Genomic DNA, 22,706 nt, shown 5'->3' on the forward strand with positions numbered 1-22,706 from the left:
TTTCAAATTATGTTTTTCTCTGGATATATGCCCAGGAGTGGGGTTGCTAGATCATATGGTACCTCTATTTTTTTTTGTTGTTTTGTTTTTTGAGGAACCTCCATACTGTTTTCCCTAGTGGCTGTACCCAGCAACAGTGTAGGACAGTGTAGTTACTTTTCTCCACACCCTCTCCAGCATTTGTTTGTAGATTTTATGATGTTGACCATTCTGACAAGTGGAAGTGATACTGCCTTGTAATTTTGATTTGCACTTCTCTAATACTTAGTTATATTGAGCATCTTTTCATGTGGTTTTTAACCATCCATATGTCTTCTTTGGAGAAATGTCTCTTTAGATCTTCTAACTTTGATTGAGTTGTTTGTTTTTAATATTGAGCTGTATTAGCCATTTGTACATTTTGAAGATTAATCCCTTGTTGGTTGCTTCATTTGCAGATATTCTCTACTACTCTGAGAGTTGTCTTTTTGTTTTGTTTATGGTTCCCTTTGCTATGCAGAAACTTTTAAGTTTAATTAGATCCCATTTGTTTATTTTTGTTTTATTTTTGTTACTCTAGGAGGTGGATTGGAAAAGACCTTGCTGTAATTTATATCAGAGAATGTTCTGCCTATGTTTTCTTTTAAGAGTTTTATAGTTTTTGGCCTTACATTTAGGTCTTTAATCCATTTTGAGTTTATTTTTGTGTTTAGTATTAGGGAGTTTTCTTTTTTAATTTTACATATATATATTATATATATATTTATGACTGTACTGGGTCTTCATTCCTGCACAGGGTTTTCTCTAGTTGCAGTAGGTGGGGGCTACTCTGTAGTTGTGGTGTGTGGATTTCTCATTATGGAGGCTTCTTTTGCTGCAGAGCACGGGTTCTAGGGTGCATGGGCTTCAGTAGTTGGTTCCTGGGCTCTAGAGCATAGGCTTAACAGTTGTGACCCATGGGTTTAGTTGCTCCACAGCATGTAGGATCTTCTCGTACCAGGGTTTGAACCCATGTCTCCTGCATTGGCAGTCAAGGTTTTTATCACTGATCCACCAGGGAAGCCCCTATAGAGTGTTCTAATTTCATTCTTTTACATGTAACTGTCCAGTTTTCTGAGCACCACTTATTGAAGAGACTGTCTTTTCTCCATTTTATATTCTTGCCACCTTTACCATAGATCAGGCCCATGGGTTTATCTCTGAACTTTCTCTCTTGTTCTGTTAATCTGTATTTCTGATTTTGTGCCAGTTCCATATTGTTTTTATTACTATAGCTTTTTATTGTAGTATAGTCTTAAGTCAGGGAGCCTGATTCCTCCAGCTCTGTTTCTCTTTCTCAAGATTGCTTTGGCTATTTATGGTCTTTTGTGTTTCCATATAAATAGTAAAAAAAAAATTGTAATTCTGTGAAAAATGCCATTGGTAATTTGAAAGAGATTACATTGAATCTATAGATTGCTTTGAGTAGTATAGTCATTTTTACAATATTGATTCTTCTAATCCAAGAATATGGTATATCTCTCCTTCTGTGTGTGTCATCTTTAATTACTTGCATCAGTATTTTATAGTTTTCTATTTTTCTTTTTTTGCTGTTGAATAAAAATCATTTGTTCGTTTATTGGGTACCTGTTATGTATCAGGGACCAGGTCGAGTACTGGTTACACAGAAATGATTCAGAAGAACATTGCTTACAATCTAGTGAGGTCTATAGGTAAGAATTTCAATAAGATCTGGGACAGTCAATGTTAGAAATGTTTCCCCAAGAAAAGAATTAAGATCTGAGCTTTGCATATTAGTACTGGTTCTACTGATGATAGGACTTAAGCAAATTTCTGGGCTTAATTTCCTCATTTTATATTTCAGTCTACAACATAAAAGATGTTTGCTGTACCCAAGGATTCAGTTCCTACTTACATAGAATCATTATTCAACAATCAAATGATTGATGATCACCTTCCAAAAAAAATGCACTTAAATGGTGAAACTTGTTTACACGTGTTATAATCACACACATCCCAGCATCTTGACATCACAGCTCTCTTTTTTAATTTTTCTGCCCATCTTCTTTTTTTCCTGTTAAATTCTCAAGTACAGTTTTAACTGTAATTGCAATCAAATTATACACATAATGATGTTTTTAGGACCACAAATGTTGAGAATCAGACATTAATCATAACACTCAATTAAGAACACACTCTTATTATTGTTTCTTGCCCCAATATTTTGCATCCTTGTGTTCTTCTTTGTGAATTCAGTACAACATAAGCATTTTGATGTTGCCACTTAATCTTAATAAATATTATCAGTATCATCAATTAGATATTGCTATTGAATATATGAGTTGTCGGGCTTTATGACTTTCAAGTGCTTTACACTCTGACTTATTCTCAACTATGTAAGTTTTCCCAGAAGCAAAGCAACTGGGAAGTTGGCAGAATCCAAGGACTGAGGACTTTTCTTGACTTCAGCCATGAAAAGAACGTGTCAGAGAAGTATTGCTCTGATAATCACTCTGGCTGACTCCATCAACCTCTTAACCACTTGTGATGCCATGTCTATGTATTTGGTTGCAAGAATGATATTGCAGCTATCATGTTAGAATTATCATTCTTTTAAAAAATTAATAGACCAGATGTAGAGAACATTCATATGGATACCAAAGGAGGAAGAGGGGTAGAACTGGATTGGGAGATTGGGATTGACATGTTGTTTAGTTGCTGCGTAATGGCCAACTCTTTTGCGACCCCATGGACTGTAACCCACCAGACTCCTCTGTCCATGGCATTTTCCATGAAAGAATACTGGGGTGGGTTGCCATTTCCTTCTCCAGGGAATCTTATCCCACCCAGGGATTGAACCTGCGCCTCCTGCATTGGCAGGCAGATTATCACTGAGCCACCTGAGAAACCTAAATATATATTCTACTATGTATAAAATACATAACTAATGAGAACAGACTGTATAGGACAGTAAACTCTACTCAATGCTCTGTGGTCACCTACATGGGAAGGAAATCCAAAAAAGGTGGGGGTATATGTATACATACAGCTGATTTACTTTACTATACAGCAGACACTAACACAATATTATAAAGCAATAATACTCAAAATTTTTTTAAAGTTAAATACACTTTAAACTAGTGGAAATATCTTGAAAAATTAATATTTTTCTCCAATAAATAATTTTACAGGAAAAATACCTTATAGTTTTCTGAGTACAGGTCATTTTCCTCCTTAGGTAGGTTTATTCCTAGGTATTTTATATTTTTTGATGTGATGATACATAGGATTGTTTCCTTGATTTCTCTTTCTTATCTTTTGTTTCTAGTATATAGGAGTGCAAGAGATTTCTGCAGATTAATTTTGTATTTTGCAACTTTACTAAATGCATTGATAAGTTCTAATAGTTTTCTGGTAGCATTTTTAGGATTTTTTGTGTATAGTATCATGTCATCCACAAACAGTAACAATTTTACTTCTTCCTTTCCAATTTGGATTGCTTTTATTTCTTTTTCTTCTCTAATTGTTGTGGCTAGGACTTTCAAAACTGTGTTGAATAACAGTGGCAAGAGTAGTCATCCTTGTGTTGTTCCTGATGTCAGAGGAAATACTTTCAGCTTTTTATCACTGAGAATGATGTTTGCAGTAGGTTTGTCATGTATGGCTTTTATTATGATAAGGTAGTCCCCTCCTTTTTTTGGATTTCCTCTATGTCTACTTGATGGAGGGTTTTAATCATAAATAGGTATTGAATTTTGTCATAAGCTTTTTCTGCTTCTATTGAAATCATCATATGGTCTTTATTCTTCAGTTTGTTGATGTGATGTACATATTGATTTGCAGACATTGAAAAATCTTTGTATCCTTGGGATAAATTCCACCTGATCATTGTATGCAATGTTTTTAACATTTTGTTGAATTTGGTTTTCTAGTATTTTGTTGAGGACTTGTGTGTCTATATGATATGTTCATCAGTGGCCTGTAATTTCCTTTTTTTGTGATATCTTTGTTTGATTTTGGTATCAGAGTGATAATGGGCTTATAGAATGAGCTTGGAAGTCTTCCTTCCTCTGCAGTTTTTTGGAAGAGTTTCAGAAGGGTAAGTATTAGTTCTTCTCTAAATGTTCTATAGAGTTCGCCTGTAAAGCCATCTGGTCCTGAGCTTCTGTTTGTTGGAAGATTTTTACTCACAGTTTCAATTTCAGTATTTGTTACTGGTCTCTTCATATTTTCTACTTCTTCCTGGTTCAGTCTTGGGAGGTTGTACATTTCTAAGAATTTGTCATTTCTTCTAGGTTATCCATTTTATTGGTGTACAGTTGCTCATAGTAGTCTCTTATGGCATATAGTTTCTTACAGAGTCTCTTATGATCCTTTGTATTTCTTTGGTGTCTGTTGTAACTTCTCCTTTTTCATTTCTAATTTTATTGATTTGGGTCTTTTCCTTTTTTTCTTGATGTGTCTAGCTAAAGGTTTACCAGTTTTGTTGATCTTCTCAAAGAACCAGTTTTTTGTTTCATTGATCTTTGCTATTGTGTTCTTTGTATTTCATTTATTTTTGCTCTAAGTTTTATGATTTCTTTCCCTCTACTAACTTTGGGTTTTGTTTGTTCTTCTTTTCTCTGGTTGCTGTAGGTATAAGGGTAGGTTGCTTATATGAAATTTTTGTTATCTCTTAAGATAAGATTGTTCTGCTATGTTCTTCCCTCTTATTACTGTTTTTGCTGTGTCCTGTAGATTTTGGATCATCATGTTTTCATTGTCATTTGTCTTTGGGCTAGGACTTTCTGTGGCTAGGAATTTCAAAACTATCTTGAATAATAGTAACAAGAGTGGACATCCTTGTCTTGTTCCTGTATCTGATGTCTCTAGGTATTTTTTTAATTTCCTCTTTGATTTCCTCTGTGATCCATTGATTATTTAGTAACACATTGCTTAGCCTCCGTTTGCTTGTGGGGTTTTTTTCCTGTAATTGATTTCTAATCTTACAGCATTGGAAAATATGCTTGATATGATTTCAGTTTTCTTAAATTTACTGAGGCTTGATTTATGGCCCAAGATGGGATCTTTCCTGGAGAATGTTCTGTGTGCACTTGAGAAGAAAGTGTGTTTTGCCACTTTTGATTGGAATGTCCTATAAATATCAGTTAATTCTGTTTGGTCTAATGTGTCACTTAAGGGTTATATTTCCTTATTAATTTTCTATCTGGATGTTCTGTCCATTGGCATAAATGGGTTGTTTACATCCTCCACTATTATTGTTTTGTTGTTGAGTATCCCTTTTATGGCTGTTATCATTTGCCTTATATATTGAGATGCTCCTATGTTGGGTGCATATATATTTATGACTGTTATGTCTTCTTCCTGTATTGGTCCCTTGATCATTATGTAGTGGCCTTGTCTGTCTCTTATAACAGTCTTTATCTTAAAGTATATTTTGTCTGATATGAGTATTGCTACTCCAGCTTTCCTTTGATTTCCATTTACATGAAATATATTTTTCTATCCACTCATGTTCAGTCTATATGTGTCCCTAGGTATGAAGTGATTCTCTTATAGACAGCATATATTCAGGTCTTGTTTGGTATTCATTCAGCCAGCCTGTGTCTTTTTGTTGCAGCATGTAATCCATTTACATTTAAGATTATTATCCAGATATAGGTTCCTATTGTCATTTCCTTAATTGTTTTGGGTTTGTTTTTGTAGGCCTTTTTTCTTCCCTTCATCTTTTGCTATTTTCTCTGTGTTTCCTGCCTAGAGAAGTTCCTTTAGCATTTGTTGGAAAGCTGGTTTGGTGGTGCTGAATTGTCTTAGCTTTTACTTGTCTGTAAAAATTTTGATTTCTACATTAAATCTGAGTGAGAGCCTTTCTGGGTAGAGTATTCTTGGTTGTAGGTTTTTCCCTTTAATTACTTTAAATTTATAGCAGTCTCTTTTGACCTTCAGGGTTTTTCCTGAAAAAAATCAGTTGGTAACCTTATAGGGATTCCCTTGTATATTATTTGTTGCTTTTCTTCCTGCTGCTTTTAATATTTTTTGTACCTAATTTTGTTAGTTTGATTTTTTTCCTTCATGGATCACAGCCTTGTCATGGCAAAGGGGCTTGCATAACTCAGTGAAGCTATGAGCCATCTGTACAAGGCCACCCAAGATGGGTGGGTCATAGTGAAGAGTTCTGATAGAACATGGTCCACTGGAGGAGGTAATGGCAAACCACTTCAGTATACTTACTGTGAGAATCCCATTAACAGTATGGCAAAATATATGAAATTGGAAGATGAGGCCCCCCAGTCTGGAAGGTATCTAATATGCTACTGGGAAAGGGCAGAGAGCAATTAAAAATAGCTCATGAAAGAATGAAGAGGCTGGGCCAAGCAGAAATGACCCTCAGTTGTGGATGTGTCTGGTGGTGAAAGTAAAGTCTGATGCTATAAAAAACAATATTACATAGGAACCTGCAATGTTAAGTCCATGAATCAAGGTAAATTGGACATGGTCAAGGAGGAGATAGCAAGAGCAAACATCAACATCTTAGGAATCAGTGATCTAAAATGGATGGGAATGGGCGAATTTAATTCATAAAACCATTATATCTACTACTGTGGGCAAGAATAGCTGAGAAGAAATGGAGTAGTCCTGGTAGTCAACAAAAGAGTCCAAAATGCAGTACTTGGGTGCAGTCTCAAAAATGACAGGATGATCTCAGTTTGTTTCCAAGAAAAACCATTCAACATCACAAGTCTATGCCTGCAAGACCTCCTAGAACTAACACCAAAACAAGATGTCATTTTCATGATAGGAAATTGGAATGCAAAAGTAGGAAGTCAAGAGATACCTGGAGTAACAGGCAAGTTTGACCTTGGAGTACAAAGTGAAGCAACGCAAAGGCTAACAGAGTTTAGTCAAGAGAACACACTGGTCATAGCAAACACCCTTTTCCAACAACATGAGAGATGACTCTATACATGGACATCACCAAATGATCAATACCAAAATCAGATAGATTATATTCTTTGCAGCCGAAGATGGAGAAGCTCTAAACAGTCAGCAAAAGCAAGACTGGGAGCTGACTGTAGCTCAGCTCATCAGCTCCTATTGCAAAATTCAGGCTTAAATTGAAGAAAGCAGAGAAAACCACTAGGCCATTTAGATATGACCTAAGTCAAATCCCTTATCATTATACAGTAGAGGTGATGAATAGATTCTAGGGATTAGATCTGGTAGACAGAGTTCCTGAAGAACTCTGGACAGAGGTTTGTAACATTGTGCAGGAGGCGGTGACCAAAACCATCCCAGAGTAAAATAAATGCAAGAAGGCACAGTGGTTGTCTGAGGAGGCTTTATAAATAGCTGAGGAAATGAGAGAAATGAAGCAGGGGAGAAAGGGAAAGATACATCCAACTGAATGTAGAGTTCCAGAGAATCGCAAGGAGAGGAAAGAAGGTCTTCTTAAATGAACAATACAAAGAAGTAGAAGAAATCAATAGAATGGGAAAGACTAGAGATCTCTTCAAAAACATTGGAGGTATCAAGGGAACATTTCATGCAAGGATTGGCACAGTAAAGTTCAGAAATGTTAAGGACCTATCAAATGCAGAAGATATTATGAAGAGGTGGCAAGAATTCACAGAAGAACTATACAAAAAAAGTTTTAATGACCAGAATAACCACAATGGTGTGGTTACTCACCTAGAGGCAGACATCCTGGAGTATGAAGTCAAGTGGGCCTTAGGAAACATTACTGCAAACAAAGCTAGTGGAAGTGATGGAATTCCAGCTGAACTATTTCAAATCCTAAAAGACGATGCTGTTAAAGTGCTGCACTCAATATGTCAGCAAATTTGGAAAACTCAGCAGTGGCCACAGGACTGAAAAATGTCAGTTTTCATTCCAGTCTCAAAGGAAGGCAATGCCAAAGAATGTTCAAACTACCAGAGAATTGCACTCTTTTCAAACGCTAGTAAGATTATGCTAAAAATCCTTCAAGCTAGGCTTTAACAGTATGTGAACCAAGAACTTCCAGATGTACAGTCTGGGTTTAGAAAAGTGTCAGAGGAACCAGAAATCAAATTTCCCACATTCATTGGATCATAGAGAAAGCAAGGGAATTCCAGAAAAACATCTACTTCTGCTTCATCGACTACATGTTAATCACAACAAACTGTGGAAAATTCTTAAAGAGAGGAGTACCAGACCACCTTACCTGTCTCCTGAGAAACCTAGATGGGGGTCAAGAAGCAACAGTTAAAACCTTACATGGAACAACTGACTGGTTCAAAATTGAGAAGGGAGTACTGCAAGGCTGTATATTGTCAACCTGCTTATTTAACTTATATGCAGAGTATATCATGTGAAATGCCAGCCTAAAATAAATAAATAAAAATTTTTTTAAAATAATTTTTTCTCTGTGAGGGTTAAAAAGATCTTTTCCTTATCCTTGGTGTCTTGAACTTTCATTATCATGTATTAATACTTTGGTATACGTTTTCATTCATGCATTGTGGTAGAACATAGTGGATTTCTTTTAACCTGGAAACATTAACACTTTGGTTTGGGGAATTTTTTCATATTATTTCTTCAATAATCTCCTCCTCTCTGCATTTTTCTCCCTTTTCTGGAACATCTATTATTTGCATAGTGGACTTCCTATACCAGCCCTCTCAATTTCTTATCTTTAAAATAATGTCTTTATCCTTTCATTCTACTCTCTGGGAGATGCCCTCAGTTTTATCTTCCACATCTTTTATTGACAATTTTGTATTGATGTTGTGGCTAAGAATCCACCTGCCAATGCAAGGGACACAGGTTCAATTCCTGGTATGGGAAGATCCCACATGCCAGGGAGTAACTAAGCCCTTGAGCCACAACTACTGAGCCCACTCTCTAGTGCTTGAGAGTTGGAACTATTGAACCCTGCGTGCCCTAAAGCCTGTGCTCCACAGCAAGAGAAGTCACCACAATGAGAAGCCCGTGCACCACAGCTGGAGAGAGTATGTGTAGTTTAAAGAAAAAATTAGATGGATACCCTTGTGCTTACCCACTAAGCAGACAATGAAATAGAACTTTACAAATACTGTCTCTCTGAAACCCAAGGAATCTCACTATGATTCCATTAATCCTGTTGCATAAGTAATGAATGTCCTGAGATTTGTGCCATTCATGCCTCTAAATTCTTTTTCTGTTTATAACTGACATCTTTGCTAAATATTTCATTCCATGAGCATCATATATTTCCTAATTTAAGTGTTACTCAATATTTTTCAATAAGGTTTTATTATTTTAACCAGAATAACCTTATATTTTTGTTGTTGTTAAATATATTCCTAGGTATATTATTTGATGCTATGGCAAATTATGTCTTTTTATCATTGTATTTTAAAAATTTGTTTATGGAGTATATAAATACAAATGATTTGTATATATTTGTGTATATGCAGAACCCTGCTGAATCTTGTTAATGCTAATATATGTGTGAATTCTTTTAGATTTTCTATGTAGACAATCATATCATCTTTGAATAATAACAGTTTTGTTTCTTACATGAGAGTTGTCTCATTGTCTTGGATAAGACCCTTATTGTCTTGGATAAGACCTCTAGTACAACATATTTCTTATTTAAGATCTAAAAGGAATTGTTTAAAAAGTTTCATTGTTAAGCTTAAAGCTTGTGCAAACTTATTTTATAAACAACTTGTATTAAGCAGGATAACCTGTAGTAAGAAATAACTAAGAAAAATTTTAGCAGCTAAAACCACAGTTTCATTTCTTGCTCATGCTATATATACCTCCATTGAGTAGACTTAGGGCCCTGCTCATAGAGCAGCCCCATCTTGAATATTTCTAGAAATTATGCCAGTGAGAAAGAAAGCTCTGAATCATCTTACACTGGCAATTAAATGTTCTGGCTTGGAAGTGACATTCATTACCTCTGCTCAAAACTCAATGGCCAGAAATACTCACATGACTTTACTGAATCAGAAGGGGGCCGGAGGTACATCTTCTCCAGAAAAACAAAAACTCTTTGAGAAAAAATACTCAGGACCATCACTATCCTTTACTAGGTTGAGAACTTACCTCTATTTCAAGTTTTCTATGACTTCTGTTAGCCTAATGTCATTTCCTTGTAAACTATATGTATGCAGGAAAGGGTTAAAAATATCAGGCCTGCACATTTCCAGGGTCCTCAGGCTTATCCTGGGATGAGGCTCCTGGGAGATGACCTCTGAGGCCTTGGAGTATCAGTGGATATTTGGGTAACAGTATTTTTTTTATGTCCTGAGCCAGGTCAGATAGTTTATGCTAACGAGTGATTTATGGTAAACACCTGCTTTTGTTGCCTGAGGCTTTGGGCCACCTTGTATCAGTTTGACCTCTGGGGGACTGGGGTCTGAGTAGCTGAGGTCAGTCCTGCAGGCACTGCATGCTTATGTGACTGACTCTAAATAGAAACCCTGATGCCAAGGCTCACTGAACTTCCCTGGTTGGCAGTACTTTGCGCTCGGGAGAAATAATGTTCTCCATTTGACTTCAGCAAGGAGTGGACAACTGGGAGCTTATCCTCCTGAATTCAAATCTGTATGCCTTTTCTTCTGGACTCCACCTTATGTGCCTTTTTTTTTGCTGATTTTATCTTGTTTTAACTTTTTTTAAAGTAATTGTTTGAATTGAATTAGAGTTGACTTAAAACATACTGTTTTCAGTTATATAGATAATGACTCAGTATTTTTGTAGGTTATATTCTACTTTAAGTAAGGTGAATGTGCTGACCACTGCACCTCAGAAACAATATTCCACTATAAGTTATTATAAGATAATGGCTCTCATTCCTATGTTATATAATGTATTCTTGCTGCTAATCTACTTACTACATAGTAGCTTTCATCTGTTAATCCAGTCCCCCTAATTTGTTCTTCTTCTCTACCATCTTCACTTTGATAACCACAAGCTTGCTTTCTGTATCTGTGAACCTGTTTCTGTTTTACATTTATATATCAGTTTGTATTATTATTTTTTAGATTCCATATATCACTGATATCATAGAGTACTTGTCTTTGTCTGACTTAACTTCATGAAGCATAATATTCTCTAGGTCCATCCACGTTGCTGCAAATGACAGAATCTCATTTGTTTTTTATGGCTAATGGTCCTTTATGTGTATGTATTGCATCTGCTTTTTCCATTTGTCTGTTGATGGGCCCTTGAGTTGTTTACCTGTCTTGGATATTGCAAACAGTGCTGCTGTGAACACAGGGGTACATGTATCTTTTCATTTTTTCTGCAGGTATTCCCAGGAATGGAATTACTGGATCAAATGGTAGTTCAATTTTTAGTTTTTTGAGGAATCTCCATACTGGTTTCCATAGTGGTTGCACTAATTTACATTCCCACCAACAGTATACAGGAGTTCCTTTTTCTCTACATCCTCTCCAACATTTGCTTTTTGTAGACTTTTTGATGATAGCCATTCTGACAAATGTGAGGTAATGTCTCGTTGTTGTTTCAATCTGCATTTCTCTGATAAGTAGCCAAGATGAGCATCTTTTCATGTGCTTGTTAGCCATCTGTTTATCTTCTTTGGAAAAATGTCTAGTTAGGTCTTCTAAGCCATTTTTTTATTCGGTTGTTTGTTTTTGTTGATACTGAGTTATATGAGCTGTTTATATATTTTGGATATTAACTCCTTGTTGGCCATATCATTTGAGAAAACTCTCCCATTCTGTAGGTTGTCTTTTCATTTTGTTTATGGTTTCCTTTACTATGCAAAAGCTTTTAAATTAGGTCCTGTTAACTTCTTTTTGCTTCTACTTCTTCTGCCTTAGGGGACAGATTAAAAAAATATTGCTACTATTTATGTGAAAAAGTGTTCTACCTTTGTTTTCTTCTAGTTTTATAGTTTCTGGTCTTAGATTTAGATCTTTAATCCATTTTGAGTTTATTTTGTAAATGATGTTAGAAAATGTTCTAATCTCATTCTTTTACATGTAGCTTTCCATTTTCCCTCAGAACCACTAGTTGAAGAGATTGTCTTTTCTCCACTGTATATTCTTGTGTCCTTTGTCATAGATTAATTGTTCATTGGTGTGTAGGTTTATTTCTGGGCTTTTTATTCTGTTCCATTGATCTATGTGTGTGTTTTTGTGCCAGTACTCTGCCATTTGATTGCTATAGCTGTGTAGTATAGTCTGAAGTCTGGAAGGGTTATACCTGCATGTTTGTTCTTTTATCTCAAGATTATTTTGGCAACTTGGGATCTTTTGTGGTTCCCTACGATTTTTACAATTACTTGTTCTAGCTATGTGAAAAATATTGTTAATTTTGATAGGAATTGCATTAAATCTGTAGATTGCTTTGGGTAATATGGCCATTTAAAAAATATTAATTCTTTCATACCAAGAACATGGGGTATCTTCCCATTTCTTTGTATAATCTTCAGTTTCTTTCAGCAGTGTTTTATAGTTTTTAGAGTATAGATCTTTTAACTGCTTGGTTAATTTTGTTTCTTGTATTTTATTCTCTTTGATGTAATTATAAACAGGATTTTTTCCTTTTCATTATTTTTGTATAGAAATAAAAAATCTGTTCTATAAAAAACAGATTTCTGTGTTTTAACCTCACATAATGCAACTTTACTAAATTCATTTATCATTGCTAATAATGTTTGAGTGGGGGGCTTTAGTATTTTCTGTATGAAGTATAAAGGTGGACATGGCAACCTACTCCGGTATCCTTGCCTGGAGAATCCCCATGAATAGAAGACCTGGGCGGGCTACAGTCCATAGGGTTGCAGAGATATCATATTACCTCTTCTCTTCCAATTTGGATACCATTTATTTGTTTTTCTTACATTATTACTGTAGCTAGGGCTTCCATTACTGTTAAATAGAATTGGTGTGAGTGGGATCTTTGTCTTGTTTCTCACTTTAGAGGAAAGACTTTCAGGTTTTTACCATTGAATATGATATTGAGTGGATTTGTTGTAAATGACTTTTATTAAGTTGAGAGTTTTTGACGAGAGTTTTTATCATGAATGGATGTTGATTTTTGCCAAATGTTTTTTCTGCATCTGTTTAGATGATGACATGATTTTTATCCTTCCTTTGGTCACTGTGCTGTATCACACTGATTCATGAATGATGAACTGTCTTTGTGACCCTAGACTAAAATCCAAATCCTAGACTAAATTGATCATGGTATGTGAGTCTTTTCATATATTGTTGGATTTGGTTTGCTAAAATTTTGTTGAGGACTTTTGCTTCTGTATTCATCAAGGATACTGATCTGTAATTTTCTTTTTTTGAAGTGTCTGTGTAATTTGGTGTCAGGGCAATGGGGGCCTTATAATAGAATGAACTTGGGAGTATTCTTTCCTCTTCAATTGTTTTGAATAGTTTGAGAAAGAGAACTATAGTTCTTTGTATGTTTGGTAAAGTTCCCTTGTGGAGCTGTATGGTCCTAATTTTTATTTGATGGGAGTTTTTTAAATAAAAGGTTCTATTTCACTTCTAATGAGTTGGTTTGTTTAAATTATTTGTTTCTTAGTCTTGGCAGGTTGTTTGCTTCTGTAAATTTGTCAATTTCTTCCACGTTGTCCAATTTGTGGGCATACTAACTGTTCATTCAGTTCAGTTCAGTTGCTCAGTTGTGTCCGACTCTTTGCAACCCCATGGGTACAGCATGCCAGGCCTCCCTGTCCATCACCAACTCCCGGAGCTTAGTCAAACTCATGTCCATTGAGTCGGTGATGCCATCCAACCATCTCATCCTCTGTTGTCCCCTTCTCCTCCCACCTTCAATCTTTCCCAGCATCAGGGTCTTTTCACATGAGTCAACTCTTCACATGAGGTGGCCAAAGTATTGGAGTTTCAGTTTCAGCATCAGTCCTTCCAATGAATGTTCAGGACTGATTTTTTTTAGGATGGACTGGTTTGATATCCTTGCAGTCCAGGGAACTCTCAAGAGTCTTCTCCAACACCGCAGTTCAAAAGCATTGGCAGGAGGGTTCTTTACCACTGGACCACCAAGGAAGTCCTTCAGTTCTTTTAAGTGGAAGATTAGATTATTTGAGATTTTTCTTATTTCTTGAGGAAGGCCTTTATTGCTATAAATTTCCCTCATACAGATGTTTTTGTTGCATCTAATTGGTTTTGGGAAATTTTGTTTCCATTTCATTTGTCTTGAGATATTTTTTTGGTCTTCTCTTTGATTTCATCATTGACTCACTGGTTTAGTAACATGTTGTTTAGTCTCCACACGTTTGTTCTTTCCCCATTTTTCTTTCTATAGTTGATTTCTATTTATATACCACTGTGATTGGGAAAAAAATGCATGATATAATTTCTGTCCCTTTAAATTTTTTGAGGCTTCTTTTGTGGCCCGGTACGTGATTTATCTTGGAGCACTTGCTATATGCACTTAAAAAGAATGTGTATTCTGCTGTTTTAGGATTTAATATCCTCTAAATGTCTATTAAGTACACCTGGTCCATTAGGCCGTTTAAGACCACTGTTTCTTTATTGATTTTCTGTAAGGATGATCTGTCCATTGATGTCAATGGGATGTTAAAAGTCCTCTTGTATTAATATTACTGTATTATTGCCAATTTTTCCCTTTATGCCTGTTAGTATCTGCTTTATATATTTAGGTGCTCCTGTATGGGTTTGTATGTGTTAATGAGTATAATATCATCTTCTTGTATTGTTTCCTTTATACATGATAATTAATCTTTTTTTTTTGGTATAGCTTTTGTTTTAAAATCTTTCATCTGATATGGGTATTAGTACCCCCACATTCTTGCTGTTTGCATGAAATATTTTTTCTATACCCTCACTTTCAGTCTGTGTGTGTCTTTAACACTGAAGTGAGCCTCAGGTAGGCAGCATATTGAAGAGACATTATTACTCCAATCGTCCACCCTGTGTCTTTTGGTTGGCACATTTATTTCATTGACACATGAAGTAATTACTGTAGGTATGTACTTATTACCATTTTATTACTTTTTTCCAGTTGTTTCTGTAGTTGCTTTCTGTTCATTTTTTTCTTCTTTTTGTTTCTACCATTATATTTTGATGATTTTCTTTAGTGGTGTATTTGGTACATTTCTTTTTGGTTTCTGTATCTGTTGTAGGTTTTTAATATGTGGTTACCCCTGGAGAAGGAAATGGAACCCACTCCAGTATTCTTGACTGGAAAATCCCATGGACAGAAGAACCTGGACCTGGGGTCGCAGAGAGTCACACATGACTGAGCAACTAGCAGTTTACCATAGAAATAATATTGACCTATAATTATATATACTTGTTTTAAATTTGTATTCATTTAAGTTCAAACATATTCTAAAAGATCTAATTTGTTTTTACTCTTCTCCCCAACACTGTGTTTTTGTTGTCATATTTTGCATCTTCATGTTTACCTTTTTGCTGATAATTGTAGTTGTAGTTGCTTTTACCATTATTTTTTGTCTTTTAATCTGCACACTGTCTTAATTAAATAATCTTCAAAGCTTACTATATATCTGTCTTTCCTACTGGAATTTTCTCTTTTTTGTTGATTCTTACTTCTTTTTCATTTAGAGACCTTTCAACATTTCTTTTAGGGTAGGTTTAATATTGATAAATTCTTACTGCTTTTCCTTGTCTGAGAAGATCTTTTTCTCTCTTTCTATTGTAAATGATAATCTTGCTGAATAGAGTATCCTCGGTTGCAGGTTTTTCCCTTTTAAGACTTTGAAAATATAATGCTGCTCTCCTCTGACCTGCAAAGTTTCTGCAAAGAAATCAGGGGATAGCTGAATGGAAATTCGCTTGTGTATGACTCTTTGTTTTTCTTTTGCTGCATTTGAAATTCTCTCTTTAACTTTTGCCATTTTAGGCATGACATGTCCTGGTAAGGGTCTGTTTGAGTTCATCTGGGGAAACCCAGTGGCTGTGCTGTCAATCAGAAGTCTAGACTGCTTCTGGGGTACTGCTTGAGTAAGCACCAGCAGTCGCCACCACTGCCCCACCTGGGCTCTACCCTAGAACTGGGTCACCTTTGCATCCCAAGGTGGAGTCTTTTCCCCCGTGCTGGCTGCCACAGATCCAGTGCCACTTTGTGACATGGAGTGAGCTGGACCAGGGTGTTCACTTGACTCAACTGGAGAGTACTATGAGGCAATTGTTGGAAACCCAGCAGTCGCTAAGGCAGACCTTTGTCTTCCCTGCCTGGGATCAAGCCAGTACCCGCACACTCCTCATGAGTGAAGTCCAGGTTTCTCCAACCTTACTATCCCTTCCAGTGGTTCTCCAACCAGCCAGAGGGGCAAATGACTAGGTTCTCCCAACAAAACTCTGGTACTGCTCCATATCAGAAGGATGGAAAATGAATACTGGGCAGGAAAATTGTAGATGTCCACCTCAGAGTATAAATTTTACATTAGAATAGGCTTCTGTATAAACTTTATTTAAAATATGAAGTGCCCTTCATATATATGTATCTCTGCTTCTGAGTTCTAAGAGATAAGATATGTTATGTTTGAAAGAAATGGCATTTCTTTAATCTGGAGATGATCTGCTTGATGGGATGTTGTCAAAATTAACTGACAATTACTATTAAATTACCAGTGGCATTTTCCACAGCACTTTTGGTACTTACTTTTTTGTTGTTATAATGAAATTGTAGGAAGATGTGAAGTGTATTTTGTCATCATTTCTGCTTAAAACTATTCTGAGCTGAATCTTAAATAATGACTCTGACACTGACCTTGACCCTAATCATTTAACCCACTATTTTGTTGCTCTTATTTGATGATTATCCTGTGGATCTAATTGATGATCTCATCCTCCTAAGATCTGTATCTGTTTCTACTACAACAGGTGTAGCCCAGGTTGTGTATCAATTTAGGACCTCTCTGCCCCCCTTTAGTGATTCTGGTTTTGTGTCAGAATCTCATGTTCAGCATTCTCTTCTTCTTGTTAGCCCATTACCGAGCCAGTCACTATGTCCAGGGGCATAGAATACATTGATTGTTTAGACTGGGTCTTGTGACCATGTTGATGCTTAGACGTGTTATCAGTAGTGCCGGGAAAACTGGACAACTACATGTAAAATAATTAAATTTGAATATTCTCTAACACAATGCACAAAATAAACTAAAAATGATTTAAAGACCAAAATGTAAGATCAGATACTATAGAATTCCTAGCGTAAAAACATAGGCAGAATACTCTTTTGACACAAGTCATACTTATGTCTTTTAGGATCCTCTCCTAGAGTAATGGAGATAAGAACAAAAATAACAAATGGGATATAATTAAACTTAAAAGCTTTTGCACAGCAAAGGAAACTATAAACAAAATGAAGAGATAACCCCAAAAATGAGAGAAGGTATTTGCAAATAATGCAAGCGACAAGGGATTAATCTCTAAAATACAAAAACAGCTCACACAGCTCAATATCAAAAAACCAAACAACGCAATCAAAAAATGGGCAGAAAATCCAAACAGACTTTTCTCCAAAGAAGATATACAGGTGACTAAAAAGCACATGAAAAGATGTTCCACATCACTAATTAGAGAAATGCAAATCAAAACTACGATGAAACCCTCCTACATTGTTGCTGCTGCTGCTAAGTTGCTTCAGTCATGTCCGACTCTGTGTGACCCCATAGACGGTAGCCCACCAGGCTCCCCCGACCCTGGGATTCTCAAGGCAAGAACACTGGAGTGGGTTGCCATTTCCATCTCCAATGCATGAAAGTGAAAAGTGAAAGTGAAGTCGCTCAGTCATGTCCGACTCTTCGAGACCCCTTGGACTGCAGCCTACCAGGCTCATCCGTCCATGGGATTTTCCAGGTGAGAGTACTGGAGTGGGGTGCCATTGCCTTCTCCCCCTACATTGTTGATGAGAATCTAAATTGGTATAGCCACTATGGGGAACAGTATGGAGCTTCCTTTAAAAACTAAAAATAGAGCTCCCATATGATCCTACAGAAAGCGAAGAATAAAGAATAAAGATAAAGAAGAACCTCTTGATGAAAGTGAAAGAGGAGAGTGAAAAAGGTGGCTTAAAGCTCAACATTCAGAAAACTAAGATCATGGCATCTGGTACCATCACTTCATGGCAAATAGATGGGGAAACAATGGAAACAGTAACACTTTATTTTGGCAGGCTCCAAAATCACTGCAGATGGTGACTGCAGCCTTGAAATTAAAAGATACTTGCTCCTTGGAAGAGAAGTTATGACCAACCTAGATGGCATATTAAAAAGCAGAGAGATAATAAAAATAAATTTAAAAAAAGACCATTTGTGGTAAAAACAAAAGTAAAAAAATAAAAAGCAGAGACATTATTTTGCCAACAAAGGTCCATCTAGTCAAGCGATGGATTTTCCAGGAGTCATGTATGAATGTGAGAGTTGAACTATAAAGAAAACTGAGCACCAAAAAATTGATGCTTTGAACTGTGATGTTGGAGAAGACTCTTGAGAGTTCCTTGGACTGCAAGGAGATCAAACCAGGCCATCCTAAAAGAAATCAGTCCTGAATATTCATTGGAAGGACTGATGCTGAAGCTGAAACTCCAATACTTAGGCCACCTGATGTGAAGAACTGACTCATTTGAAAAGACCCTGATGCTGGGAAGGATTAAAGGCAGGAGGAGAAGGGGATGAAAGAGGATGAGATGGTTGGATGGCATCACTGACTCAATGGATGTGAATTTGAGTAAGCTTAGGAGTTAGTGATGGACAGGGAAACCTGGCATGCTGAAGTCCCTGGGGTCGCAAAGAGTCAGACATGACTGAGTGAGTGAACTGAACTAATGATCCTACAATTCCACCCCTGGGCATATACCTAGAGAAAGCTATAATTTGAAAAGATACATCCATCCCAGTGTTCATTGCAGCACTATTTACAGTAGCCAGATGTGAAGCAACTTAAATGTCCAACTTCTGGTTGCCCAGGGGAAGATGAGTGAACAAAGAAGATGTGGTACATTTATACAATGAAATATAACTTGGCCATTAAAAAGAATAAAATAGGCAGAAGACCTAAATAGACATTTCTCCAAAGAAGACACACAGATGGCCAACAGGCACATGAAAAGATGTTCAACATCACTAATTATTAGAGAAATGCAAATGCAAAGACTACAGTCAGGTATCACCTCATACCAGCCAGAATTGATATCATCAAAAAGTCCACAAACAATAAATCTTGGAGAGGGTGTGGAGAGAAGGGAACTCTCCCTCACTATTGTGAGTGCATGTTCAGTTGCTTCTGTTGTATCCCACTTTATGTGACCCTATGGACTGTAGCCTTCCAGGCTTCTCTATCCATAGGATTCTGCAGGCAAGTATACTGAAGTGGGTTGTCATGCCCTCCTCCAGGGATCTAACCCATGTCTCTTGCGTCTCCTGCATTGGTAGACAGGTTCTTTACCACTAGCACCAGCTGGGAAGCCACCCCCTCAACGTTCTTGGGAATGTAAATTGGTGCAGCCACTGTGGAGAACAGTGTGGAGATTCCTTAAAAAACTAAAAATAGAGATACTATATGACTCTGCAGTTCTATTCCTGGGCGTATATCTGGAGAAAAACATGATCTGAAAGGATACACGCACACCAGTGTTTATTGCAGCATTGTTTACAATAGCCAATACATGGAAGCAACCTAAATATCCATCAACAGAGGAATGGATAAAGAAGATGTGATACATACATACAATGGAATATTACTCAGCCATTAAAAAGAATGAAATACTGCCATTTGCAGCTACGTGGATGAACCTAGAGATTGTCATACTGAGTGAAGTAAGTCAGACAGAGAAGGAGAAATATTGTATGACATCCCTTATGCTGCTGCTGCTGAGTCACATCAATCGTGTCCGACTCTGTGCAACCCCATAGACAGCATCCCACCAGGCTCCTCCGTCTCTGGGATGCTCCAGGCAAGACTACTGGAGTGTTTTGCCATTTCCTTCTCCAGTGCATGAAAGTGAAAAGTGAAAGTGAAGTTGCTCAGTTGTGTCCAACTCTTTGCAACCCCATGGACTGTAGCCTACCAGGCTCCTCCGTCCATTGGATCTTCCAGGCAAGAGTACTGGAGTGGGTTGCCATTGCCTTCTCTGGACATCCCTTATATGTGGAATCTAAAAAGAAATGATACACATAAACTTATTTTAAAAACAGAGACTCACAGACTTAGAGAAGGAATTTATGGCTGCCTAGGGGAAGGATAGGGGGAAGGGATAGTTAGGGAGTTTGGGATGGACTTGTATACACTGCTACGTTTAAAATGGATAACCAACAAGGACCTACTGTATAGCGCATGGAACTCTGCTCAATGGTATGTGGCAGCCTGGATGGGAGGGGAGTTTGGGGGAGAATGGATACGTATGTGTGTAAGGCTGAGTCCCTTTACTGTTCATCTGAAACTATCAAAATATTGTTAATCGGCTATATGCCAATAGAAAATAAAAGTTTTTTTTAAAGAATGAAATAATGCCATTTGCAGTAACATTAGTGGACCTAGAGATTATCATACAAAGTGAAGTAAGCCATTCAGAGAAAGACAAATATCATATAATATCACTTACATGTGGAATCTAAAAAAGTATACAAATGAACTTATTTACAAAACAGAAAGAGACTCACAGATGTGGAAAAGACAAATTTATGGTTACCAGTGGTTAAAGGGGACCAGGGGAGGGACAAAGTAGGAAGTTGGGATTAACATATACACAGTACTACATATATAAAATAGAAAACCAATAAGGACCTACTGTAGAGCACAGGGAAGTACATTCAATATTTTGTAATAACCTATAAGGGAAAAGAATCTGAAAAGGAATATATATATATATCTTAAAGTACTTAAAGTACTGTGTACTTTTCTGTGCTGTATACCTAAAACTAACATGTCATTGTAAATAACTATACTTCAACTTTTTAAAAAGTTATAAAAGTAACTACAAGAAAGACTAAACATTAGTGCTGTGGGGGAAGGAATGTAAAGTGGTATATAAGGCTTATTTAATTTAATCCATGAATTATAGACTAAATAAATATCTTTATAAAATTTCCAAAAAATTAACTGAGTTAGGAAATCAAGGAATCTACTGTTTGACTTAGACTTAAATTTAAATTCATGTTTTAATTCAGTAAATCCTATAAACTTTCTCTTCAACTTTGGAGTGCTTGAATCTCAACTCTACCATTACTTTTCTCTATGTTTTTTAAATAAGTTATCCAGCCTCTCTGAATTTAAGTCTTCTTGTTTTACAAATGGGAATAATATAATCTGCTTTACTGGTTCTTGTGAATATTAAATAAGCAAATGTTTTAAAACTAATTATATAGTGTCTGGAGTGAAGTAAGCACTTCCTAAATGCTTTATATTGCTAATATCTATGAAATATATCAATATTGAGACTATCTGCCTTTGAAATAAAACAATCTATAGATGTATTACCTGAAAAAATTATGTAATATCTGTTTTTTCAGGTTCCTTCAAGTGCATCAGAAATATGTTATATTATTAAAGCATCACCAGGAACTAGACAAGTGGAAAGTAAAGGAATTATTGTAAAGAAGAAATATTCTCTTCCTAAAGATATACCTCAAGGTACTATAGTATGAATGCAGAACCTACTTTTTGAAAGATACAAAAGGTTTTTTCATTGTAAATTCCTTATGTACCCGGGAATTAGTTATAAGTTGTATTCTGGGAGTTCTTCTATGAAGTAGAAATGGTAAAATTATAAAAAAGCTTGGTCAGTTTTCAGAATCTGAGTAAAATAGGTTTTTGAAAGTCTATTACTGTCATCTCTTAAAAAATTAGGTTATGCCATTGATTTAAAGTGTATTTATCTAGTATCCTTCCTCTTATAATTATCTAAAATTTAGTGATGTTGGGTTTCATAGATATTTCATTTTTAAATATATGGAGATATTTTTGCATTCACTTAGTATTAGTTGAGCACTTGCTCTGGGAAAGGCACCTCATTATATCTTCTTTATTTCTCACTATTACTTTATGATAACAGGATGTATACTTTTTTAAAAAAAATTAAGAATCTGAGACTTAAAGTAGTATGAAATTTGTCCAAGATCACACTGCTACCAAGTAATGGTGAGGAATTCAATCTCTCAAGGTTTCTACGCTCCAAATTTAGATTTTTCTGTACTTCCCTCACTGCATATCAGACAGAATGTCTAATTACTCAGTGAAGCTTGGGAACCTTTGAAAGGTAAGCAAGCAGTGAAGAAACTAAAATTTAATAGGTTATGTATAACTTGATCCTTGCCCCCGTTTCCTCCACAGAACATGCCCAGAGCACTCTTGAAGTCCACAGAGATCTTTTTCATTAAGTTCCTTGACTACTTAATTTAATGATGCTCATTTGACACTTAATAGTATACTACTGGGCTTCCCTGGTGACTCAGATGGTGAAGAATCTGCCTGCAGTGCAGAAGACCTGGGTTCAATTCCTGGGTTGGGAAGATCCCCCGGTGAAGGGAATGGCTACCCGTTCCAGTATTCTTCCCTGGAGTATTCCATAGACTGAGGAGCCTGGCAGTCTACCTGACATAATTCATAATGCTAACTTTTTATATTCTTTGGGTTATGAAGTTTTAAATGAAGAAATCACATAATAGACTTCTATCTCAGTCCCCAATAATTTTAGCATAGTGGTAGGGAATAGTAGATGCTGTATCAATCAGGGTTCTACCAAAGAAACAGAACAAGTGG

General features: G+C 36.3%; 1 protein-coding gene across 1 annotated transcript in view; it reads left to right on the forward strand.

Annotated features, from left to right (window-relative positions):
- The window catches only part of MEIKIN (meiotic kinetochore factor), a 136,381-nt gene that overhangs the window by 105,689 nt on the left and 7,986 nt on the right, over positions 1-22,706 (forward strand). The window contains exon 12 of the mRNA XM_065918164.1: positions 21,458-21,578. Within this exon, the coding sequence (XP_065774236.1) occupies positions 21,458-21,578 (121 nt within the window). The remainder of the gene's footprint in view (positions 1-21,457; positions 21,579-22,706) is intronic.

This window comes from Muntiacus reevesi, chromosome 1 (genome assembly GCF_963930625.1).
Source record: "Muntiacus reevesi chromosome 1, mMunRee1.1, whole genome shotgun sequence".
Lineage (NCBI taxonomy): Eukaryota > Metazoa > Chordata > Mammalia > Artiodactyla > Cervidae > Muntiacus > Muntiacus reevesi.